At 39.0% G+C, this 20,332-nt stretch overlaps 1 protein-coding gene across 1 annotated transcript; it reads left to right on the top strand.

Moving 5' to 3' along the window:
* Positions 1 to 5,772: 5,772 nt before the first annotated feature.
* Positions 5,773 to 19,512, top strand: vezf1a (vascular endothelial zinc finger 1a). The gene is made up of 5 exons (XM_085469743.1): positions 5,773 to 5,865; positions 11,371 to 12,122; positions 15,903 to 15,972; positions 16,078 to 16,240; positions 16,751 to 19,512. The coding sequence occupies exons 1-5, from the start codon at positions 5,833 to 5,835 to the stop codon at positions 17,116 to 17,118; spliced, it is 1,386 nt and encodes a 461-aa protein (XP_085325869.1). The 5' UTR covers positions 5,773 to 5,832; the 3' UTR covers positions 17,119 to 19,512.
* Positions 19,513 to 20,332: the final 820 nt, after the last annotated feature.

Raw genomic sequence — 20,332 nt, 5'->3', positions numbered from 1 at the left:
TTGTCTCCTGGCACCAGGCCCAGAGCCCGATCCTTAGTCCCAACCCCTGGTTCGGCAAAGTGTACAACACGCCGGCACACCCCACCATCAGACTGCCTGTCTACCATGGTGGTTCTTCGCAAAGAAAAGCCAAAGTCCCCAGTGCTGCGTCGCTGTACCTCAAGTTCTCTTGGATCTGGTACTGGTGGAGAGACAAGTGCAGGCAACTGTAGGTCTGCACCAGGAAAGGTCTTCTCCACAATATCAGGAATCTGAACTGTGATGGTGCCCTTTGACCTCGGGTGTAACTTTGTAGATGGTGTAGTCCAGTTATGGCCAGAAAGCTCTGAAGCATCCAAAGCATTGTCCTTTGGGGTCACCTGAGTTAAGGTAGCTACTTTCCTCTGGCCCACCACTGTATTCACATTGGCCAGTTCCCCAAATTTAGCTGCCCTCTCCTTCACAGAGCTGCGATTACTTAACAGCTCAATTCCCTTTACATCTTCAGAGGTGCTTGCACTTATTTGCCCCACAGTGTTGTGATGATGCTCAGCATCAACGTCTGTCAGGTAGAGTTCCGTGTTACTGGCCACCTTAATTGGGATAGGGCTAGAAATCTCCAACTTGCTCCTAGATTCCTTCTTGGAGTTTCCTCGAGTAAGTGGGAATAAGCCTCTACGTATGCTCATCTCTTCTAGACTCTTTAACTCAGACTGAGACATACGTTCTTTCTTTTCTCTTTTGTCTTTCTTTTCCTTCTTGCTCAAATCCCTTTCCTTCTTGCTCAAATCCTTTTCCTTGTCCTTGTCTTTTTTCATTAAGTGAAACATGATTAAACTATTCTGTAGTTATTGAGCAACTGATTAATTTATCATGAGAACCTTAAATTATTAGAAAAGAGGCTGTTGACAGCAGCTGAAAACATCAACTCTGGGTTTGGATCTCTCTTAGTGATATCTGTAGAAAAAAGAAACAAGAGGTGAACACAGACTAGCTTTGATGAAAGCATAACAGAGTGCAAGAACCTTGTGTTTGTCAGAGTTTAACTAAGTAATTGGCAAAAAGATTCAGTCAGTAATTAATCATAAGTACTATGACATACACATGACTAGCACATCTGTGAAAGCACAGATAATGCTGAATGGTAGAAAGGCATATACAGAAAGGCTGAAAGTCTGGTGGTGCTGTGGTTTGTGGTTTATGCCTAAGAGCAAGAAGTTCCTGGGTTCAAATCCACACTTTCTCTGTAGAGTTTTAGCTGTAGGTGTGTCTGTGAATGGCTGTCTGGCTCTGTATTAGTTCTGCAATACATTAACAACCCCACAGTGGACGACTCAATGGATGGATGTACGTACAGCTGTAAGTGTCAGGGAAGTCTTTCTTTATTTCAACAAGACAATGACAAGCCCAATTCTGCAGACATTACAACAGCATACCTCTGTGGTAAGAGTTTAGCTGCTAAACTGGACTGGCTGCACTCCACACCTATCCAAAAACAACACCACTGAAAATATTTAACACATTATACAATGAAAAGGAAGATTTATACTGTTGTACAGCTGAAGTCATATCAAAAAAGATATTAAAGCTGGTCTGACCTTCTCAGTTCCTAAACCATTGCAGAAACCACAGATAAATAGGAACTGCTGTGGTCCTGACCTGACTTGTTGAATTATGTTGCTGGCATCAACTTAAAGACCACTAGATTTAATAAAATTAAAAAAAATAAAAAATATGAAAATAAAACATCTCAATTTTAACAACTCATGTATTATCTTTGTACCATTTTCAGTTACAGAGTTACAAAGTTCACATGGTTTGCAAATCATGTCATTCTGTTTTTATTTACATTTCACATGACCTCTGACCTTCTTGAGAAAAACATAATCCACATTTAAAACTTGGATTTGAAGTCCTTTCTACACCTTGGGGTTAAAATCATTTAAAAAAACGTTATCAAACTGCAGAGCAGTATCACTATTTTTATTTCAGTATCAATCTATTATCTAATTCAGTTCAATAGAAAAGTAGCCTGTATATATTTGGGTGTGTATAGGAACTGGTATCCCCCGCTGTAGTATCAACAAACGAAACATGCACCCTAGATAAGGAATGTGATCTTATCTAAAACTTATCTTTGACACACCTCAATCTATCCTACATAATAACATACAGTGTTTTAAAGAGCGTAGCTTTCCTGCTCTCAGATACTCAGCATCATCACTAAATGATTGAAAACTGAAGCTATGTGCATGGGAGCCTCCACTAAGCTCCATATGTATAACGAGAAGCCATGCTGAACAGTAAACTGTAAATTCAAACCTAATCCAAGCTAAATCACATGCTCTTAGAAGAAAGCTATGAAATGTCCGAAAGCAACTCAGTTTATCTTACAGTTAACATTTAGGTATGCATTTTCGTCGTATTTTATTACTGGAAAGCGCAGTTTGGTCTGTTGTTATTAGTTTTTCGTTTTCTTGAACTTTAAACACTACGCATAGGTTGTCGACACGGCTAGTCCTGAGCTTGGCCATAATGCTCTCCCTTTAAGCTGCTTTGCCCTCATTCTTTAGCAGTGATAAAGAGTGTACTAATGTCACTCACGATAAACGATACAAATTAAGTAACACTGTAACATATGACAATTCCTACCTGTAATTGCCTAAACATGACAGCGTTGTAGTCTTACTACAGGTTTTCGGCATTTTCCAATGAATTGTCAGCAGGTGCGACAAATGCTTTTGTGATGCTTTCAAATGCTTGCAGTAAGCTCCGACTTCTGATTACTTTGACATAAGCGACCTGCGGGGAAGCAGCTATCCTCGTAAAGAAATAAACACAAAAAACTTGGAAAATGGTGTCGTACATCAGATGATTAATTCATTTTCCCCCAAACAGCTCAATAGTTTTAATAAACTTAAGTAGTCTCCTCATTACACTTTAAAATATATATTATAAAGAGGGAAAGCTGAAAAACAACCTCTCTCTTAATGGTCTAAATTGGAAACATGGGGGGGATTAGTCCTCAATGATAGTAGGACGATTTAGATGTCCAAAATGTAAGCTAACGCTCTAAATTTTAATAAATCCAACAGCACATGAAAGCTCCGGAAGACTACACTGGACAGCAGTGACCCCTCCTGGTCTTTATTTTAACCATACAAAGGATGTAAGCACAGATATTTAGTTCCAAGCTGCCCAGTTTTTCGTAGAGAAAAACTTATATTGTTAACATGTTGATTTCACATTGGATAACACATAAAGTGTTTTGCAGCTAATGAGTTACAGTCCAGTGACATTGGAGTTACAGTCACTGACATACAGACTTTAAACCCAAACAGAATCTGAGTTGTGGTGAATGGTTATTTTAAACATTATTTACCTATTTATATGGAATTCTTTAGGATAATTCCTCCTACAACAATGATGAGTTGATTACAGCATATGTTAGAACTCAATTTGCAAGATCAATTGCATAAAATGTTTCACCTCATTTGCATCATTTCTTCCTTCTCCCAGCAGTTTCAATATACACATACATAATGAACTCCAGATAATCCCATATGTTTTGCTTGTTAAAGCTCATTACACATAGGAAGCTGCAATTCTGAGGAGAGAACCACAATCTAAAATGTATTACCTTAATAGTTTACTCACACTGATCCATTCATTTTAGAAAAAATCATTTTAGACATTTACAACATGCCAAACTTGATTTCCTTTCCATTTTTTTTATTACTCTTACTATTTTGATGAAAATATGCATTTACATTTTGGCAAATTCTGGTTTGTCTGAATTTATCCATGGAGTGCCCCCGTGTCTCAAATGAGATGCCCAGTACTTGGCTTCTGATAGTAGTGCTCCTGGCCTGGGGCACGTACCTCTACTGCGAGTTGATGTCGAGATATAAATTTACACTGAAGCAGCTTGGACTGACAGTCAACATAAAGTTTTGTTTTCAGCTGAAGTTCATTGTTGGACACTTTTTCTTCATTGGAGCTGGATTAGGGAGATATGAATACCTCCAACTAAAACATTGATTGGACTGTATGAGATTCAAAACTTTCAATATACAGTTGGAAAAAACTGAGAATAGATTACAATGGGGCTCCTTCATTGAACAGTCATTCAGTGATAAGCAGAGTTTAAAGAATGCACTAGAAGGAGTGTGTACAATACTGATTCATGCACAGATCTGTATCCACGTTAACCTTAAGAACAAGCCATTCTCTGGAAGACATTATTACTTTGCTCTTCCATCCATCCATCCATCCACCTTCCACTGCCCAATTCAGCATCACGAGGGTTTTAGAGTCTGTCCCTGTGATCATAGGGTGAGAGACAGGGCACACCCTGAACACGTTGCCAATTTTTTGTAATACATTTCTTCCAAAATCTCAAAATGAAAAGTGAAAAATCCCCACAGTGTCCAGTTATTATTTTCCCAATGTTCATTAGAAAGGTTTTAAGAATGAACTACAATACTTTTTGAACTTTTGAACATTACCAGTCAGTCTGAATATTATTTAACTTGTATTAACAATGAAATTATAAATCTAACAGGGAACATGGAATTGTTGAAGTAGTAAGACCTCCTGTTGCTTATTAAGGTTTTGTAGCATCACCTACTGGTCTTGCAGAGTCTCTGTACCTTTTTTTTAGTAATGTATGGTTTACGATATATTTTTCACCTATACTGTCTGTCTCTATCTATCTATCTTGGTCAGCTTCAGTGGAGAATGTTAATGAATTATTCATTTCCAAAGAAAAATGTCATATCAACTTTTTCTTATCACCTGACTAAGATTAAGGAATGAAACCTATCTGACTCACACCACCAGGATAATACAAGGAAACTATGACTCATTCCCTGTCAGTTACCACTGAGTCCCTAACATATTACCATTCCTTATACAGTTGGATGGTGAATGACAATTGACATTTGGATGACAGTTAAGGATTGCACTGCATTGTGCGCGTGCGTGTGTATGTGTGTGTGTGAATTGTAAATAAAGGCTGAAAGCCCTTTTTTTAGAAAGTGACAATTTTCATTTTCCAAGAGCTTATATAAAAATGTTGTTTTTGTTTAATGTACAAGTTATCTCACGCAAAAAAAACAAACAAACCAGCATCTACAGGACTTTATCTATTCAGAAGCATATCTGAGGCTTGCATCATTACCTCGAGGTTGTGGTAAATACTAATAGCCAAATTCTGCAGGTAATGATGAAAGATGGAACTAGAATCACTTTTAACCCAAGTGTACATGACGTAAAAAGTAAATTTAGGATATTATGGCTCTGCCTTTTCATTCATCCCTATTACATGAATGAAAATAAACTCGCACTCAAATTACTTCTCTAAAATGAACCACTTGGCACAGTGGGAAAGACGACCGCCCAACTATTTGTAATGCAGAACAACACGCTAGCATCTTTTTTTTCCCTTTTAAAAAGGACGAAACGTTACTGAAACGCAATCATTTCCCAGCCACATGCGACAATCTAATATAACAAATTCCCCTCACAGCATCAGCAAAAACCATCCAGGGGGGTGTTTTAAAAATCCAACGCCACCAGATTACTATCGTAATAACACGGGAACAATTCATACAATCTCTTGTGAATTTGAATTCAACATACATCGTAAGTTGCTATTCTTGTTAGTGATTAATTCATATTTCACGAGTTATGCGTACGAATTCATTTCAAAATACGAAATTTAATGAACCCCGCCAAATCCTGCGCAAAGTGGTTCAGCCCTTGAGGTCACCGGAAGTTGTTTAGCTGCCATGTTTGGTTGCTTTGTTGTAGGCTTCTACTAGGTTTCCTACAGAATTAGTAAGTGTGGAAATGGAGCCGAGCTGGAGTACGTTTCTTTTTCAAGTAAGTTGTCTCTTTTGGAGGGAAACCGGAATAGTCGGTAAAACAACCGTAGAATTGCAAACGGCTTCATATCTTAGTGGTAAATCCAGTTTTTAAACGATTAATGTCAAGAACAAGTAACCAAGCAAAACAATGGTATATGAATCCAGGCTTCCAGCTGTGAGGCTTGGGAATGACGCTAGAACAAAAAATCTAATCTCTCCAAGCATTGTTTGAAAAGCGGCATGTTTTCTTACCCCGACGATATTTGGGTATTTGCGTTTAATACTTCGACAGCGTTTGTGATTCCTTGTTTTTTTAAGTTTGTTTGCCTAGCCGGAGCCAAACATGCGGGATCACTTGGAGTGAAGCAGGAGACGCCACTGCACCGTTACAATCGAGACAGACCTGTTTTTTCCCCCCTTTGACTGAAGGCTTTGATCAGGCGCCGTGGGATAATGAGATGTAACGCTGCGACATGTTTCAGTGTAGCGTGGATAACAGAACACGCATTGTAGATTTGGCAAATCTCTGGTTAAGTGTACACAGAGGTTTTTAGCTGCTGAGATTTACTAACGGCGGTTCTCAAGTCCGCGGTGAACTTTCCGCCTGCTCCAGCCGGTTCGACACTAACTAGCCAAGTAGCTAACGATGTTCGGGCTACCTTAATTACACTCGCTTGCTAATTTAGCTTAATGTGGGCGAGGCTGCCATAATGAGCTTGCAAAACTAACGTTACAAGACTTGACGACCAGCGCTGTGCAGATTCTCTGCTTATTAACTAAGCTATTTATTCTGGTGACCGTGGTGGAAAGGAATTCAAACTATGCACACAACATCAGCTAACACTAGCAGCGAAGAGGCGCATTTGAAATTAGCAACGGCGTTACGAAATGAATAAATGCGTGCTGGGAAGGAAAGCGAGTGCTGCGGTTTAGAGTGATATCTGTCACGGTTTAGTGAATTTCAATATGTGCTAAGAATGAAGGCTATTGTTCACTCGTATTTGTGAGCTTCTCAATCGCATGGCCTTACCTAGGCTACAAGAAATGAGCTCGGAACATGGAGCAAATGAGTTTTGTAAGGATAAAGATTTCATGTTTTACAGTTGAGTCCGTTTTTGTGTAACCCCAATGCAATATAAATATATATATTTTTAGTTTCCATTCCCAATACGCACCATTTTTCCAGGTTTACCACTATTCTGCGGTCTCTTGTGTATTTCCAGTGCTTAAAATTAATTTTTACCTTTGACTCAACACTTTAGTGGGTGTTGCAAAGTTCTCCTCGTGGGAGGAACTTCCCAGTAACTTCAGGATCATTCCCAAAAATTACTTTTCAGTAAACCCTTCAAATCTGCATATGTAATGTTCACAACTTTATTTTATTCCAGGCTTTAATGATCAGATGAAGGTCTAGAGTTTAACCTGCTGCAGTAGTTGGTGCTGCACCCTTTGTCTAATAGTAATATATTTTGTGTAATAAATAAATATGTCAATGACAACGGGGGAAAAAACAGGATATGTGAATAGAAGTGCACAATTTATAGTTTTCATGCTAAAGAGCCACTTCTCTTTTTAAAAGTCTTCTAAAGTGTGGGAAAAAAACTGATCATTAATGCTCTGATTAAGCTTTCACTGCTTGGTGTAAGGACATCAATGGCTGCAAAGAATCTGAATAGCTCACTTTGGCAAATAGTTTAAAGAAATCCATCTTAAGTTGTGTTCATTTCACTGCTTTTTGGACACTTTGTTTTTTTCCTGAGTTTCTGATAATTTGCTCTGCTGTCGGAGTGGTCGTTCATTCACATCTTTGTGTACTATTTCTTCATAATTGAAAAGGCAGACAGACAATGTCATTTGTCATGCAGTATCTGGCGTCTAGCCAGAGGCCCTGCGTGTATTATGTACCTCACACTGTTACTGTGTCAGTTTCATGTAAATCAGTGTGCCTTTAAATTCAGGCTCCTGGAACACTTTGAAGCATTTTTTTTTTAACTTCATTGTTTTTCAACACATTATAGTTTGTTTTTTGTAAACAAGAAGTTTACATGAAAATTGGTGATATTTTCTGAAAAGCTTTGTCAGGTGTTTTAAATGACCAGTGTTGTTGCGTAAACCAGCTTAAATATTACCTGCTGCATATCCTCCTGTCAGGTAAATGCACAATGTGGGGAAAACATGTTCAAAAGAGGGGAGGGGGGGGGGGGGGGCAGTGTTTGTGAGGCTACATTCAGGAAAATTGGTGAATCATGTTGTTTTCAGCACTCTGAACATGGATGTGTGAAGTGTTACACTAATAACCCTTTTAGGTAAGTGAGAAAAGTTATAACGCAATCCATGTGTGCACGAAAATCAGTTTTGGCTTTCTCCAGAAACTGCAATAGCCACTCAGAAACCCACAGTGAAAACGAATGCTTTATGGTAAGTGGAAATTGTGTAAAAGATTCTTTGTTTCTGTTTTGCCCTATTTTACCAAAACATTCAGATGGCAAATCTCAGTAACTAAATGAAGCTCATCAGATGAATAGACTGTACTGAAAATATTAAATTTTTCAGTACTCACATTGACTTGAAATAATACCCAACTTACATGACACTGAAAGAGTGTGCATAAGCATGGTGTTAGTGAGGGATGTTATCAAGTATCACTAACTCCAAGTCTTTGTTCTGCTTAAAACTGGACCTTCATAACAAACAACCCCTTTTGAAATTGCACAATCACTGTTTATATAAAACATGTTTTGGATGCTCTTGCTAGAGCTTTAGACTCTAGCAGTAGTAACTATTATGTATTCTATTTTTTTATTTTTTTCTCTCTCCTCCAACGTGCACAGTATTTTGCTTGTCGCTGCCCCCCCCCCCCCCCCTTTGTTATTATGTTACGTATATTACTTCTTTTTTTCTTTTTCTTTTTAACAAAGGTAAATATGTTACATATATTACTTATTATTACCTTTGTTTAAAAAAAGAAAGGAAAATATTGAGGCTTGTTGGTGCCGTCGAGAATCAGTTCCATGTGTTTTTCTGCTCATATGGAAGGTTCATGTTTTTACGGTACAATATAATTCTGGTCATTTTGACTGAAATGAAAAGCACAGGTCTATAAAATGGGTTACATCAGAAATGCAGGGTATATCTGCTTGGCTATTTTTGTAGATGTTTAAGCGTTTCATAGTTTTTTGGGTACATTTTTATGGTGTTTTTTTTAAATGTATCTATTTATTTTGACATGTGATTTGTCTCAATGTCACAGCGATTGCTCATTGTAATACAGCACACCTATTAGCTATAGGGGTGTTAAATGCCACCCATTCTGGATGTTTAGAAGACTAGCCTCTGTTGAATGTCCTTAAAGGTTTGTTCACTCTTAGTAGAACTCAAATATCTGTACGAAAAAATGCGCCTTAACCAAATGAATCCCTGAAGTACAACTTTTTGGGATCATTAAAAAAAAAATTAGGGGATTGACAACATTTCAGAAGTTTGCCCACTAAGCAAACTAGACGGCAGCCAAAAAAATTCAGAACTTGAAAGAAGGACCTAGAAAAAAACTCCTCAAAAATTAGATGTACTCGAAAAACAAATTATGTAATTAGAAGTTTTGTTTCTTTCTCTGCCCCTCTTTTCATCCCTGTCATCAGTTTTTGCCTGTGATGGAAAAATTGAGATTTCGGCAAGCAGCTGTAGAGTGTGGCACAAAAGACTAAAGAAAGACAGCGCATAATCTAACTCAGACCGTGAGCGCAATTCAAGCCTACAGTGGCCCATGGAGCCATCAGGACACTCCCTCCATTTTGATGTTATTTATGAGGGAGCAGCCCCACTTGTCAGAGCGCATTTGTGTCAAAATGGTCAGAGCTGCATGAAGGCACAGCAGCTTACAGGCCCTGCACCTCTGCATAGAGGGCCAGGCTGTCTACACTGGCTACGTCTGCTGTTCACAAGCTTCACAAAGGGGGGTTCACTGCTAGTACCCCACCTCCCCCCTCCAACCCAAACATAAAGCTCTCCCCACCCCTGTTGTGCCAACGGACGGGTTAGCATTGGCATGATGATGACTAATCCTGGAAGGTGGCAAGTGTAAGCAGGTGCTCAGACAAATGGATGGGTGGCATTCTCCTCGAGTTCCCAGGTCCCATTGCATATGTAGGAATGACGGCTAGTTTCGCTGAGTAGTGTGTGGATAAACAATGTCCCCGTCCCATGAATAGATGAGCCAAATCAATGAAGATGAGCATACAAAGATCCCCTGCTGAGGCCCGAGTGCATCACTGCTCAGATTTGTGTCTTTCACAATAGGCTAGATGACATAAGGAGGACATTGTGAGGTTCATTTTTCTTTTCTGTCCCGTCTTCTCTTTTGCAACTTTTTTCTTGGCTAGCCTTCTTCGATGGATGATTGAACCTCAAAGAGAAAGGTCAAGTATTTCAGCTTGCTTTTCTCGCTGGTGGTTGACAACATCGACAGAGTAGTCCTGAGTGTGTCCAGTCGCTGAAAAAACGGTGTTAACTGTGTTTCTTTTCTTTTTTTTTCATATTTGGATATATGAAAAAGAATGAATTGTTATGAGAAGTGTGATAGATTTTTTTTTTTTTTTAACTGAACTAATTGAATTAAACTCCATTGATATTTATTGTGATGTCATTTTTTTTGTTTGTTTATTTATTTTTTAAAGAAAATAAGGCAGCCGGATTTCATACAGCTTCCACTATCTCCATTCTGCCCCAAGTACGCCCAAACAGTCATGGATGATTTTAGCTGGTCACAGCAATGGTACAAAACTCAAATTGTGTCTGATCCATTTAGTCAGGAAATTTGATTACTTAATGAGTGAAACCCCAGCTTAGCATCTTGTTGCTATTGGTAATTACAACCAGCCATTTCATCCCATTTGTGCTGCGGCAGTAGCTGGCATTGGTTTGTACTTGCAGATCCCCAGGGGGGGTGCAAAAAAATCTCAAAGCAGTTATTCCCGATGTAAAGTTTTATTTTTATTCTGTTGCCCTTTATTTTCCTGTCGTTTAACTCCTTTACTTACACAATAGAGCAGAAGTATGGTTATCCCAAATCAGCTGGGTACCTGAGATGATGGCCTGCTCTTTAGGAGCCTTCTTGGTAGTTAAACTGCGCTCTGCTACGGCTCTTATTTGGTATGCCTGTTTTGCAGTCACATGATGAATGTGAGCACCGTCACGATGGTATCCTTTTTCATCCAGCACAGCTTTGTATTCTGTAACAGATTACTAACACATATTGTGTTTATTGAGTTGTCAGTTTCCAGTGAGGGAACACCTGGCTTCAACGCTTTTTGTTTCTTGGTCATTAAGTTTGTTTTTTGTTTTTCTTTAGATTATGGCGACTTTATTTTTCTCTCGCAGTTGTTATCATTATTATTATTATTATTATTATTATTATTATTAAATCTTTAGTATTATCTTTAGTACCTTGTTACTTTTGTTTTATAAGTAGAAGTATAGTATTCGTCTTCATTTAACCAAAAACCCTCTGTGTTTGATTCATCAGCAGGCCAATGAAGCCCTCCACCACCAGCACCAGGTGGCCCAGAACAGCCTGCTACCACTTCTCAATGCAGGAGCTGAGCAAGTTGACCAGAAGCCTATCCTGCCTATCCAAATAGACCAGAAGCCACCTGCCAATGCTGCTGAGCTTCTCAAAGACAATGTCGCCAGCGGAGGTGGTCAGCGGCTTCCAGTGCCTGTGATAAAGAAAGAACACAAAGGCAAAACCCCTTTTGTCTGCGGCTACTGTAACAAGGCCTTTCGCGACAGTTACCACCTGCGACGTCATGAGTCCAGCCACACCGGTATCAAGATGGTTTCACGTCCAAAGAAGACAGCCCAAACAGCCCCCACCATGGTCCCCATGATCGGCACCATGCCACGAGAAAACAACGGCAACTCTTCCTACATCTCCACAGTAGCTGGCATCCTCTCCACAGCAACAACCTCTGTTTCCTCAGGCACAAGTATCATGACATCACCTGCAATGGGCAATGTGCCGCAGCAAAATGTCCCGAAGAAACCTGCCAAACCTGTCAAGAAGAACCATGGATGTGAGATGTGCGGCAAAGCCTTTCGCGACGTATACCACCTGAATCGTCACAAGCTGTCCCATTCAGATGAGAAGCCTTTTGAGTGTCCCATCTGCCAGCAACGCTTTAAAAGGAAGGACCGCATGACCTACCATGTTCGCTCTCACGATGGGGGTGTCCACAAGCCCTACGTATGTTCTGTGTGTGGAAAAGGCTTTTCCAGGTAAGGATCAGGTTTTTGTCCTTTGATCTGTAAGGAAACTAGTACAACAGTCATCAATAGTTCAACTCCACTAGATTGACTGATAATGCTGCTGTCAGTTTTTCCCTTCAGTTACTCACCTGTCTGTATTTGTTAATTCTACACCTAAATTGTTCAGTATGTCTCTAGTTAAAAATGAATTTTCCACATTGAGCATCTCCAATGTGAATTTGTTTTTCCAATATCCTGCCAAACAGGTCTGTCATAGGGATTCAGACTGACACAGGAATTCCATAGGGAGATAAGATTACTGTTTTAAATTACAATCATTTAGTTCATGAGGTGCTGGATGAAGTTTTAGTCTCTGTTAGATAATGGCATAACATTCTTTATTATACAGTACCACCATGCAGATAATAGATGGTCTAAATGTCATTTTGAGATAAAAACCCCAAACAAAAAATAATTTGCACTGATAAGAAGAACAAGAAGTCCTAAAAACATGTTATGGCCACCGAGGTCTCGAAGGTGTTTGAAACAACCTTACCTTGTTGTGGCAGCTGGTTTCCCACAAGCATCCATTTTGTCAGGCTTCAAGCTTACTTGCAGATAAAACCACAGTAGCTTGGACCCATTAGCTTACAATAATCAACTACTGGCAGCTGCAAGAGCATTTCTGTTGTGATGAAAGTGTGTGAGATAACAACAAGAAGTGTTTGTTGGTTCAAAACCAAAGTGAAGTCATGCCTTTCATATGGAAAATGTCCATATGAAGATGTGAAGAATGCCAACTTAGTAGTTTGCTGCTTGGGGTTTTTTGTTTGATTGTTTTGTTTACTACAGCTGGTCTCCTAAAGCAGGAGCTGTCAGTTTATTGACAACTTTAGACGAAGAACAGCCCTCAAATATGGAGCAAGAAATGAAGTGCTTTAGGTTTTATTTACTGGAGTTCTCCAGCTAAGCTAATCGGCCTGTCCACAAACCTGACAAAGTGTTCTCCAGGGTAACTGGGAATCCCTCCTTGTTGTTGCACTAGCCACTAGTTTGTTTGGGATGAGTTTACTTAGGTTGTCTGTGGAATTGTGAAACTGAGTGCACTAAGAAGCTAGTAGCACTCCTCGTGTGTACATGTGATCAGTCCTTCAAGGGGTTTGGTAGGCAGTGAGAATGTCAGCCACACTGATAATACAGAGTGGCACAAGAAAATAGTAAACTGATGAAAAAATGGCGCTGTTTTTACAACCCTTCTGTTCTATTCCTGTGCTTTTAATCAACAACTAACAAGGCTACTATAAACAGGAAATGTGCATCTGAGAGCTAATTTATTCTTATGGGAGGGGAGACAAAAAGTAATTTCACCCTCTGGTGATTGCATTCGGGGGTCATAGGGAAAAGTCCTGACTTGTCTATGCAGAATTTCAATAAATAAATAATGATAAATACATTCTAACAACCAGTCTTTTATGAGTGTGTCCTTGGCAGTCCACAAATGGCTGCTGCAAAGGAAAAAAAAATCATGCTTAATAGATTGAAGTATTAAATTTTACCATCTTTCATGCATGCAGTTAGTTTTGAATGCAAATGCTAGATTCTACATATTTCATGCTTTACCCAAGGTACACTGAACTGTTACCCAACAGCTTGTACATTTGTAAGTGAATTATTCACGTCATGGTGTTTGGAATAGTCAGCCGCACTGTGATTTGATATAGAGCAAATAATTATGTCAATCTAGTGTCCGTGTTGCTCCAACGTGGCCTTTTTTTTTTTTTTTTTTATGTTTATTGCTGGGGTTAGCAGTTTAAACTTGTACTTGTAATGACCCCCCACACCATTTCAACCACATGTTTAAAAAGTCGCACATGGAAGAGCACCAGTGAAGTACCAAAGGAGGGGGAGGCGTCACTTGTCACTTTGCAGTTCCCGCCAGCATGTCACAGACTCTTTCCCCTGGGAATTCACTGAACCATGCGGTAATGTTTAGGTCAACACTTTTAACATGAAGTAATGACTTTAAGAAGGTTTAATAGTGACATACATTTAAAATTTTGTTAAAAGCCAAGTGTTTGTTAAATCTGATGTGTACATAAATCAGTATTGACTTAGCAGAGAGTCGTGATAACATTAAAAACAAAAAAACAGCAAGCTGTGTGCCGCAATACACAGCTTCAACAAAAACATCAGCAGTGTACCCTGGCCAAGCGGTAACATTAGCACTGTGCTGTGTAGGGCAATCTCAGGCATGCCTCCAACTTGGTGACGTCGAGCAGCGATTCATCAGCATACTGGAAAGTGAGAATGAGGACTGAGTAACAGGGCACTGAGTCACTGCCACTCAGCCGGATCTGTAGACAGGCACTGTCTGGAGTCTGCTCTCCTCATCAGTGGGGCAAGGGGAAAAGAAAAAAATCTTTATTCCGGTTCATGGCACCCATGAGAAGATCCTACTTGACTCCTCTGATTTTATTTTTAAAAAAAGAAGAAAAAAAGAAGGGACTCCAGCAGCATGAAACTTTCCGGTTTGGAAGCAGCTGCCAAAGCAGTAGCCCTTGCTCACTCCATTATGGCACTTCTAACATGATTCAGCTCACAGCTTCACTAGAACTGACATGCTGACAGAGGAGGATCAGTGTCACGAAGACGTTTGTGAATGTTGGCCTTTCGCTGTAAATCTCAAGCAGTTTTCCTGTGAACTTTGCAAATTATATGTATGTTTGTTTGTTTTTATAGCTAGTTTGACATAAAAACACATTATGAAGCTTTAGTTTAAGCTTGAACACTTGGAATACAGAAGGCAAGTTTCAGCAATTTCTTAATCAGTTTTCAGTGGGTTTTTTTGTTTGTTTTTTTTATTGTGTAATAGACAAGGTATATCAGTACAGTCATGGTGTAAGTAGATATTAAGTGTTCTCAAATCCCCGCTTAAAGTTCTATAACAAAAGGAGCAATATAGATCTTCTCTATATGCTCAGTTATAATAGTTTTCCCTTAAAGGCAGTTTTTAATACCTATAAATATACACATCATATTTTGGCACAGGTACATGTTCTTATCAGAAACACAAGTCAGCACAGCCATGGATTATTGTTGTTTGTTGAACAACAGTTGTGCCATACGTGGTCTTCTTCTAATCCTCAGAGAGAGATGCAAATTCAGATTAGGACTTGTGTTAAGAAGTATCAAGAAAATTCCTGGAACTTCATATTCATTTCATTTTCATATATGTGTAATAACAAGGATGTTAGGAACTAAGCACAGCAATAATAATCAAACTGTCAGTTTATTCAAATATCATGTCAAAAATGTCCTTTCTTTTCATTGTGTGTGTGTGTTCAAAAGTAGGTCAAACACATTTACGCACGATTGATCATGGAGAATTAACTACCATTGACTGAATTTTTCGGGATTTTTTTGTGCCCATCCCCTCATTATCTAAGTAAACAGAGCACATCCGTACACTTCTGCACTTGTAATGCATGTTAGGCTTTTCACTTTATGCTTGTGCACGTCCATGATGCGCCTTTAGTAAATTATTAACACTTGTTGTATGTATTGTAACAACATATAGGTTTGGTTAAATCGCAAGCAAAATAAATGTCAAATGAATTTGGTGAAGTCTTTTAAAAGTGTTAGCAGACGTTATACCAGCCCTACAACTGGTAGCTTTTTGTTGGGTTACAGAAACCATATTATAAATAAATCTCCACACAATGAAGTACAAATTGTCTCATCTATATCTAATGGAACTCAAATGTATCGTCTTTAAATTTTAACCATGTTTTTGTTGTCATTTTTATCTAGGCCAGACCACTTGAGCTGCCATGTGAAGCATGTGCATTCCTCAGAAAGACCGTTTAAATGTCAAGTAACGGTGAGAAAAATGGCTACTTTGCAGCTTGTTTTGTTTTTTTAAATCATTTTTAATATCGTGATTTCACTGCACTGACCTTTTACCCCATCTGCTGTGCGACACCAGGCCTGTACCTCTGCTTTCGCCACCAAAGACAGACTCCGTTCCCACATGATTAGACATGAAGGCAAAGTCACCTGTAGTATCTGCGGAAAGATGCTCAGCGCAGCCTACATCACCAGTCATCTGAAGACTCACGGGCAGACCAACTTTAACTCCTGTAACAAAGGTTCGTCACACACTGGGAGCAAGTACAGCAGCACCATAGGGCCGTGCATTTAAAAACGATGGAAACCAATCCCTGCATATTGCCTTCGCATTACTGTAAGCAATAAGGGATAAAGGCAGTAATATCGTACAGGCTGTGAGTTTGCCAGAGCTTCGAGTGGAGAGCATTTTTAGAAAAATGTGGTTTTTGAAACTAGCTCAAACCATCTAAGGTGTTGTCCTAAAGTTTCATGCTCTTCTCTTTTTTTTTTCAAGAGTGCGGACTTTAAAAAAAAAAAGTATTAAATGCCAGTCTCTTTATGTATTAGCAAGACTCATTTTGTTGGTCACCATACCGCTGCAGTTGTCATAAAAGCTGTCAACCTGTACATGTTGAGCACCACTGACCTGTGCTGATCCTCGCTATTGCTGTAATATTTGTGCAAAGTACAAGATAATGGTGTTTATTTTGTTTTTGTTTTTGCTAAATGCTGCAAAGCTAAGTAAAATGCTTGTTCTTGGGTTTCTCCAGACGGTAACGAAGTCTGCAATTCTGCTTCAGCCACGCCTGTGACCATCTCTGCCCCCATCACTTCAGCGATGAATCGGGGCAATGCGAACAACAACAACCCCGTCACCATCGCCGCACAAATGAACATTAGCACCAACACGGTCAACATCACATCTCCAGTCAGCCTCCAGCACCCTGTCACCATCACTGGGCCCGTCAACATCGCCTCCGTGAACATCCCGGCAACCGCGCCTATGAATATCGCCCACCCTGTCGCGATCACAACCCCGATGCCTATGAATATAGCCGGGCCGCTCAACATCGCCATGAGGCCAGTGGATAGCATGCCTTTTCTCTCCCAAGTCTTGCCTTCATCCCCACCTTGGTAAAAAATGTAAAAAAAAAAAAATTAAAATAAAAGATAAAAAGGAGGGAGCAAGGTGAACTGGCCAAGAAGAAAGGGAAAATGAAGTGAAACAAGAGACTCCTGTCCTCACAGCTGAACCTCGGGCTCGGCTCTTTCTCACCTAGAACAGCGCTCACTTCTCCGAGCTCTGAAGTGAATATTTACACGAGCTGTGCGGCCAGTAGGAGCTCACCAAGTCCCAGCTGTGTCCCAACCGAGGTTAAGTGACTGGCATGGGACGCAGAATAAGAGTAGAATTTGAGTAGGATTTATCTTGAAATCAGGACAGCCGTAAGACTTAGTGTAGTCAGTTAGAACGATGAAACTGTGATTTGTATTATGACAAATGAGAGGATTCCTCATCCTCGAGGACTCCTTAGGAAAACACATCAGTGCTTTTTGTAAAAGGGAGATGGGAAATGAACTGAAGCAATAACTATAAATTGCTGTATTTGATGTTTTACAAGTTCTCTCCCAAAGTCTCTGGGTGTTACTTTGTATATTGGTTTTTGTTTTTTTTGTTTTTTAACTATAGCCTGCTAATCACTATTTAATGTTATAGGAAATGAGTCTAGTAAAAGGGACAGCAGCTTCCACTTGCATGGAAGAATATTTTTTCACATTGCTATAGCATTTCTTTTGTATTCTCAGATAATAGGTATGCTCTTGAGGTACACTGACTAACTTGTACAGTTGACATAGTAATGTATTTTCCACGTCAGCATTTTAATTTTTGCTTTTAGCAAGTGGATATCAAGACACTGTCCTCTTGACTATGAAATATTTCTATTTGTTTTTGTATGTATGGACACACAAAGTTCTGTTTTTATTTTCCTATTTGTAGTGTTAATTTTTTTTTGGTTTTCTTCATGAATTCAGAATGGAACGAATCTTGCACTGAAAGAATATCCTGCATACAGGTGAACAGCAGTATTATTGAAGATCAAAGTGGCGTCTCAGTGTTTTTTGCAGCAACCGCAAGCACTTGAGCACCATCTAGTGGCTGATTGTGGAAAGCCTTGCAGTGAAGCTTTTTCAGGCTGTTACCCGTCACCATGGTGGTGACTAAACGTACTGCTCAAAAAACAAATAAAAACAAAAAACCGAGGGAACACTTGAACAATTTTTAACTTCTAAAATTTCGAATCCAACCCTCAAAGTGTTGGTGATTTTGATTACACAATGGATGTCAGTAATGATTTTCAAACTGAATGTTTCATTAATCAAGGTCTGATTTTAAGTGTCACCTTATTTTTATTTTTAAAGCAGCATACTTTTGGCTGACTCTTCTGCACACTTTTACTTTTTTCTTTCTTTCTTTTTTTTTCTGTTTCATCCCCAACCATATGCTAAGGATGCTTCGCTCAGGAAACGTATAGAAAAGCCCCATTACTCATGAACGCGGTTCTTTTTATACTGATATCTACCACGTGTCATGATTCCTCTCCATGTAACTTTTTGGATTCCCTAAAAGATTTGGCATCGTGGGGTTTGACTTCAGTGAGGAAGAAGTTGTCCAAGACTTTTTGTTTTGTTTTTAATAGCCGTCCATTTAAAATGATAAATGACTGTACAATGGAATACATGCTGTTTACCTTTTTTTAAATTTCCTTTAAAGTCTCAGTCTGCATAGGTACAGTATGTGGCTGGGAACTGTTTAATCAAATGCAAGTTTGTGTCCACTGAAACAACAGGCGAGACTGACAATGCATGACCCCGAACACTGTAGCTGTTGACCTTCTTTTTTTTGTTTTTTGTTTTTTTGTTTGTTTGTTTGTTTTTAGTGAATGCCATGGTATTTCAGCAGTGTTTCAGCTCATCTGAGTTGACAGAGTTTATACTGAAAAATGCAATATGCATGTTTGTCTTTTTTTTTTCTTTTCTTTTTTTTTTTCCCCAAGTTTTGTTTTAAACAAAATATTAGTCTAGCGTTTTTGTTTTTTTTATTTTTGTTATATTTACGTAGATACACTATAATAGCCTGTTTGCCAAATTTGAAACAATAATGATGTGATAAACTGAATATTTCTGGTGGAATTGAACATCTCTTTATTTTTAAGGAAAATGGTTAATTGGAAATTCCAGGACACTTGTGAAAGCAGTTGAATGTATATCTTTGTACAAAACTATTTTAGTTCCAAGGATAAGGTAGTTACAATAGATGTGAAAGATAACCTTTTTTATAAATTTTTTGTATTAGAACATTAACATTGATAATTTTGTATATATGAGACACTAGGCTTTCTGACTAGCAGAAAGGTCAAACATTCCTACATTTTTTTTTTAAATGTACGTTTGTCAGATTATTACATAAACATGCGCAATGTTATGTGCCTTTTATTTGGGTTGTCTAAATAAAAGAAAACTATCAAATGTGTTTATGTATTAAGTATAGTTCAAAGTTAAGACAGCACTGTAACTACAAACATATCAGGATCTTAATGAAACTTATAACCCTCCGTGCTGCTGATTATCCTTTCCTTTTCACTCGCCAAACCCAGGACTAATTATTGCTAGACCTGTTGAATCAAGAAATCACTTAAATAGAAACCCGTTGGACAAAGAACATTAGGTGAAAGAATCTAACAAAAACGACAACAAAAAAACAGAACATGCCATGAACTAAAACAGAAACAAAAACATTGACATGTATTAGCCTGGAAAAGGCCACAAACTCGTTCCTAAACCTTTGGGACAAACCTTTGGGGAGATTCATTGTCCCTGGAACAGTGGTGAACGTTCCCAGTAGTCGGCAGCCTACCAAAATTACTCCCAAGAGCACATCGCAGACTCATCCAGGAAATCAGAAAAGAACCCAGAGCAGCGTCTGAACTGCAGGCCTCACTTGTCTCAGTTAAGGTCAGAACATCTTGATGGTCAGAGTCTGTTGAGAAAATATTCTGAGGCAACTAGACAAAAATGTAACTTTTTGGATTGCCTCCCGTTACACGTGGGGTCAAACTAACACAGCATTTAATTAAAAATTAAAAGAACATCATACCAACAAACGCACGGTCTCTGAATTAAAAGAACTCAGCAAATAAGAGGGGGGCAGAATTCCTCCATGACAAACATCTAATTGCAGTTTTTGCTGCCAAAGGTGGCACAACAACTTTCGGTTTAGGGGACAGTTACTTTGTTATCTAGTGCCAGGTAGGTTTGGGTAGTTTTTTCCCTTAATAAATAAAATCATTTAA

Source organism: Copadichromis virginalis, linkage group LG10, assembly GCF_057382275.1.
Source record: "Copadichromis virginalis isolate Kocher_CV1m ecotype Utaka linkage group LG10, C_Virginalis_male_GT1.1, whole genome shotgun sequence".
Classification (NCBI taxonomy): domain Eukaryota; kingdom Metazoa; phylum Chordata; class Actinopteri; order Cichliformes; family Cichlidae; genus Copadichromis; species Copadichromis virginalis.
The sequence above is the reverse complement of the archived record's forward strand: the minus strand, read 5'-3'. Positions and strand labels throughout refer to the sequence as shown.